Source organism: Pteropus vampyrus, unplaced genomic scaffold, assembly GCF_000151845.1.
Source record: "Pteropus vampyrus isolate Shadow unplaced genomic scaffold, Pvam_2.0 Scaffold322, whole genome shotgun sequence".
NCBI classification, from domain to species: Eukaryota; Metazoa; Chordata; class Mammalia; order Chiroptera; family Pteropodidae; genus Pteropus; species Pteropus vampyrus.
In genome coordinates this window covers 491,276-496,613 of record NW_011889103.1, presented here as the reverse complement: position 1 = coordinate 496,613, position 5,338 = coordinate 491,276, and the positions used below count along the sequence as shown (strand labels likewise).

General features: G+C 43.8%; 1 protein-coding gene across 2 annotated transcripts in view; it reads right to left on the bottom strand.

Annotated features, from left to right (window-relative positions):
• The window catches only part of FICD (FIC domain containing), a 9,654-nt gene that overhangs the window by 4,149 nt on the left and 167 nt on the right, over nt 1-5,338 (bottom strand). The window contains exons 1-2 of one of the 2 annotated variants that reach the window (XM_011377793.2): nt 5,072-5,155; nt 3,129-3,487 (exon numbers count right to left, since the gene is read on the bottom strand). In XM_011377793.2, the coding sequence (XP_011376095.1) occupies nt 3,129-3,429 (301 nt within the window). In that variant the 5' untranslated portion in view covers nt 3,430-3,487; nt 5,072-5,155. Of the gene's footprint in view, nt 1-3,128; nt 3,488-5,071; nt 5,156-5,338 lie in introns of those variants that run through there. The other variant, XM_011377794.2, reaches the window with a different exon arrangement.

The following is a 5,338-nucleotide window of genomic DNA, read 5'->3' as shown; positions in this document are numbered from 1 at the left end:
AAAAATCAGAGTGGAAATAAATGAAACAGAACAAAAAGACAATAGAAAATATGAAAGAGCTTGTTCTTTGAAAAAATCAAAATTGACCAATCTAGCCATATTTACTGAGGAAAAAAAGACGACGCACAATCAGAAAGGAAAGACGAGAAGTTAAAATGGACGCCTCAGAAATACAAAGGATTGTACAATAATACTAAGAAAGGCTATATGCTACCAGACTCAATAACCTAGAAGAAATGGACAGATTCTTAGAAATATACAACTTTCTAAGCTGAATTATAAAGAACTGGAAAACCTAATAAGACCCATTTCTAGTAAGGAAATTGAAATAGTAATCAAAAACCTCCCCAAAAAACAAAAGTCCAGGGCCAGATGGCTTCACTGGTGAATTCTACTAAACATTCAAAGAAGATTTAATATCAATCCTAAACCTCCTCCAAAAAATAGAAAAGTAGGGAATACTTGGTAACTTATTTGACAAGGCCAACATTACCCTGATACCAAAACCAGGCAAGGACAACACAAAATCACAGGCCAGACTCTCTGATGAACATTAGATGCAAAAATCCTAAACTAGCAAATCGAATACAATGCATTAAAAGGATCATACATCAAGATCGAGTGGGGTTCATTCCAGGGATGCAAGGATGGTTCAACACTGCAAATCAATGTGAAATACCACATTAACAAAGATAAAAATCATATTAACAAATGCAGAACAAGCATTTGACTAGTTACAAAATCCATTTATGATTAAAACACTCAATAAAATAGGTGTAGAAGGGAAGCACTTCAACTTAATAAAAGACCATATATGACACTCTCAGCTAATATACTCAATGTTGCAAAGTAGATATCTTTTAAGATCAGAAACAAGACCAGGATACCCTCTCTTGTCACTGTTCTTCAACATAGTACTAGAAGTCTTTGCCAGAGCAATTACACGAGGAAAAGAAAGGGCGTCTAAACTGAGAATGAAATCAAACTTACTATTTGCAGATGATATGGTTCTATATACAGAAAACCCTAAAGACTCCACCAACAAACTTAGAAATAACAAAATTCAGTAAAGTTGTAGGAAACAAATCTGCTGTATTCCTGTATACTAAGAATGAAACAATGGGAAGCGAAGAAAACAATATCATTTACAATTGCAACAAAAGATAAAATACCTAGGAGTAAACTTAACAAAGGAGGTGAAGGATCTCTACACTGAAAATTACAAGACATTGTCGAAAGAAATTAAAGAGGACACAAAGAAATGTAAAGATATTCTGAGTTCATGGACTGGAAGAATCAACATAGTTTTAAAATGCCCATATTTCCTAAAGCGATATACAGATTCAATGCAATCCCTATCAAACTCCTAATGGTATTTTTTTTTTTTATATTTATATTTTCTTTACTTTGCATGTTGGGGGAGGGAGAAGTCGAGAGTTGGTGCTGTGGAATGTGGGGAGCAGGAGGAAAAAGAAGCCAAGGGAGGACATTTATTCTTTTCTTTCCCACCCCCGCCCTCCCAAATCCTTCAATTTATATGGAACCACAAAAGACCCCGAATAGCCAGAGCAATCCCGAGAAAAAAAAAAAACAACAGAGGCATCACATTCCCTGACTTCAGACTATATTACAGAGCTACAGTAATCAAAACAGTATAGTATTAGCAGAGAAACAGACACACAGACGATTGGAATAGAAATGAGGGCCCAGAAATAAACCCAAACATATATGGGCAACTAATTTTCAACTAAGGAGCCAAAAACAGCAATAGAGAAAGGAAAGGCTCTTTAATAAATGGCATTGGGAAAACTGGAAAGCCACATGCAAAAGAATGAAACTAGACTGCTGACAAAAATTAACTCAAAATGATTAAAGACTTGAACGTAAGACCTGAAGCAATAAAATACATAGAAGGAAACATAGGCACTAAACTTACAAATCTTGGTCTCAGAGAAGTTTTTGTGAACTTGACCCCAAAGGCAAGGGAAGTAAAAGCAAAAATAAATGAGATTACATCAAACTAAAAAGCTGCTGCACAGCAAGAGGGACCATCAAAAAAACAAAAAGGCAACCAACTGAATGGGAGAAGATATTTGAAAATGACACCTCTGATAAGGGGCTGATATCCAAACTATATAAAGAACTCATACAACTCAACAACAACAACAAATCTGATTAAAAAATGTGCAGAAGACCTGAACTGACACTTTTCCAAGGACGACATACAGCCAACAGATATATGAAAAGATGCTCAACATCACTCATTATAAGGGAAATGCAAATCAAAACCTCCATGAGATATCACCTCACACCTGTGAGGTGATATCACCTGTGAGGTGATAACAGAATGGCTGTTATCAGCAAGACAAGATATAACAAGCATTGGAGAGACTGTGGAGAAAATGGAACCCTCACACATTGCTGGAAGGAGTGTAAATTGGTGCAGCCACTAGGGAAAACAGTATGGAGGTCCCTCAAAAAATTAAAAATAAAGGTGCTACTGGACCCAGCAACCCCTCTTCTGTGTATCTACCAGAAAAATTTGAAAACATTTATTTGTAAAGATATATGTATCCCTATGTTAACTATGTTAAGTATTATTTATAATAGCCAATACATTTAAACAACCTAAGTGTCCTTTGACGGATGACTGGATAAAGATGATGTGGTACTTATATACAGTGGAATACTACTCAGCCATTAAAAGATGAAATATTGCCATTTGAGACCACGGATGGATCTTGAGAGCATGCTAAGTGAAATAAGTCAGATGTTAAAGGGCAAGAATCTTATGTGGGATATAAAGCAAAAAGCAACAAATTAACACATAAAAAAAAAAAAAGCACACAGATACAACAGAATGGTGATTACCAGAGAGGAAGGTAGTTGGGGGGAGGATGAAGAGAGTAAAAGGGGTCAAATATGTGGTGACGGAAGGAAACTAGACTTTAGGTTGTGAGCACACAAGACAGTATACAGATGTCATAAAGTTGTACACCTAAAATTTGTTATTAACTAATGATACCCCAATCAATTAAAAAGTGTAAACACAAATTATGAATAGATAAATAAAATGTAGCATAATCCAAAAATAAAAGCACTGAGGACAGACAGTCATTCTGTCTTACCTGGAGAGGCCTTGGTCTTGACCACCAGCAGTGCTGCATGCTTGGAGGTGACACTGAGTTCTGTGGATGGGCTGGTGCACTTGGTGGTAGCATGCTGTGCCCTGTCCAACTTGCTCCTGAGCAGATAGAAGCCTTTGAGCAAGGCCAAACACTGCTCCTCCATGGCCCCCAGAGGCAGCAGCAGGGCCAGCAGGGACCCCAGCACCATGCTCAGCAGCATCACCCACAGGTAGCGGCCCCAGACTGAGACCCATTTTGGTTCAGTCACTGCCATCACTGAAGCCATCAACATGAGTGTCATCTGGACTCAGGGGTGGGCCCCTTGCACATATCCACAGTTGTCTGAGAGAGTGCTGGATCTGCAAGGAACCAAGAGTTGTAGGAGATGAAGTAGGGGAAGTAATATGTTTAGGATACGTTTCTGATTCCAGGTAGGGCTTGGAAACCCCCACGCCTCTTAACTATGACCGGGAGGTAGGGGCAAGCAAAGAGTGGATATAAATGAGGAGGGGCCAGCCTGGAAGGATTTGGTGCCACCTCCAGAGTGGTGTGACTGAAAAGCAATGCTGCCGCTGCCCAACATTTATTAAGCACTTAACTGTGTGCCAGGTCCTATGCTATGCACTAAAGACCTACGCATACTATCTCCTGCAGTCTTCAACAGTAACTGATGCTATCATCACCCCACCCTCCAGATGAGGAAACAGGCGCAGAGAGGTGAAGTCCCTTGCCTGAAGTCACCCAGTGAGCAAGTGACAGCCTTAAGGCTTGAATTCAGGATACCATGGCTCTAAAGTCTCCCGCTTCATCACAAATTCTGTGCCCTCTGACACCAAACACTGGGTGTCTGGGGGCACAAATATCGAACACACACACAGACACGCACATCCACACACCCACCCAGATTGGCTAAGGCAGTTTTAAGGCCCATTCTTTGATAAGCATAAGCACAACTGTTTGGTGTCCTAATTTATTGCCATATGGGTGGCCATCTCTTCTTGCCCTCACCCTGATATTAACCACAATGCTGATGATCCCTTCTCTGGCCTTCCTTTCCTGGCCTGTCCAGCAGGATGCTGTCTAGAGTCCAGACAGTCCAAGCATCTCAAAATCTCAGGGTGTGGGCCAGAGCGGCTGACCACTTGCCCTCTGTGACAGTGTACATGTGCTTGGGGCTGGCACTGGGAGTGGAGGGGCCAGGTATGTGAGCCCCATTATGCTACCAGTAGCATTTATTGGGCAACTATGTTGTGCTGAGTACTGAGCTGAGTACTAGCTATTCATTATCTCACCCAACCCTCGCTACCCCGAGAAGGCAAGCTACTCCAGCTCCAAGAGAAACAATGCAGAGACAGATAAGTCAATTCCCAGAAGGCCCACAAACAGGTATCAGGAATCCCCCGTGCGTCTGAGTTCAGAGTGCCTGGGACTTCACATCTATTTTGTAAGCAGTGCCTGTGCACCTGCTCCGGGCTGCTCCTGGTGCTAGGCCACCAAGACCCAGAAATGGTTGATTAGGTTTCTGATCGCTCAGGGCTCTGAGTCTAATGGGGGAGCCTGACACGATGATACAGAAATAGCTTGGTACGTGCTCTAATGGGCGAATGCTTGGCGTGCTTTGGGGGTACGGATGACGGTGTGCACCCCAGGTGATTAGTCCAGGAGGTCTGGGCGCGCTTCCCGAAGGACGGGCTCCCCGGCGAGGTTGGAGTTCGCGGGTGACGCGGGTGTGTGCCCAGGAGGAAGTGCGTTCTGGAAGGCGCGAATCTCTCACCCCTCATTAGAACAGGAAGGGGGAAACTGAGGCCCACAGAGGCGAGGGGACTGGATTAAGGTTACTCTGGGGAGCTGCCCTTTTCCGAACCCCGCCCTTGGGCTCGCTGCCCTGTCGCACCCTCCCCAGCTCGCTCCTTCTGAGACCCTCGGGTTCGACCCTTCCTCACCGCACACCGTTGCCAGACCCTGTGGCCGTCTTCCCCGCATTCGCAGGCTCCGCAGCGCCGGCTGCCAGGACCTCTTCCGTCACCGACTTCTGGCCCCGCCTTCGGCGACTCGCCATTGGTCGGTCCGCCACCGTCGTTTCGGCGGATTGGCTTTCTGCACTGGTCCGCTCTTCGCATTTCCGGGTTCTTGCGTCGGTGTCGGCTTCCCGGGGTAAGACTCGCCGTGGGCCACTTCCATTGGTTAGCTCTTGCGTTTGTCTCGTGCCC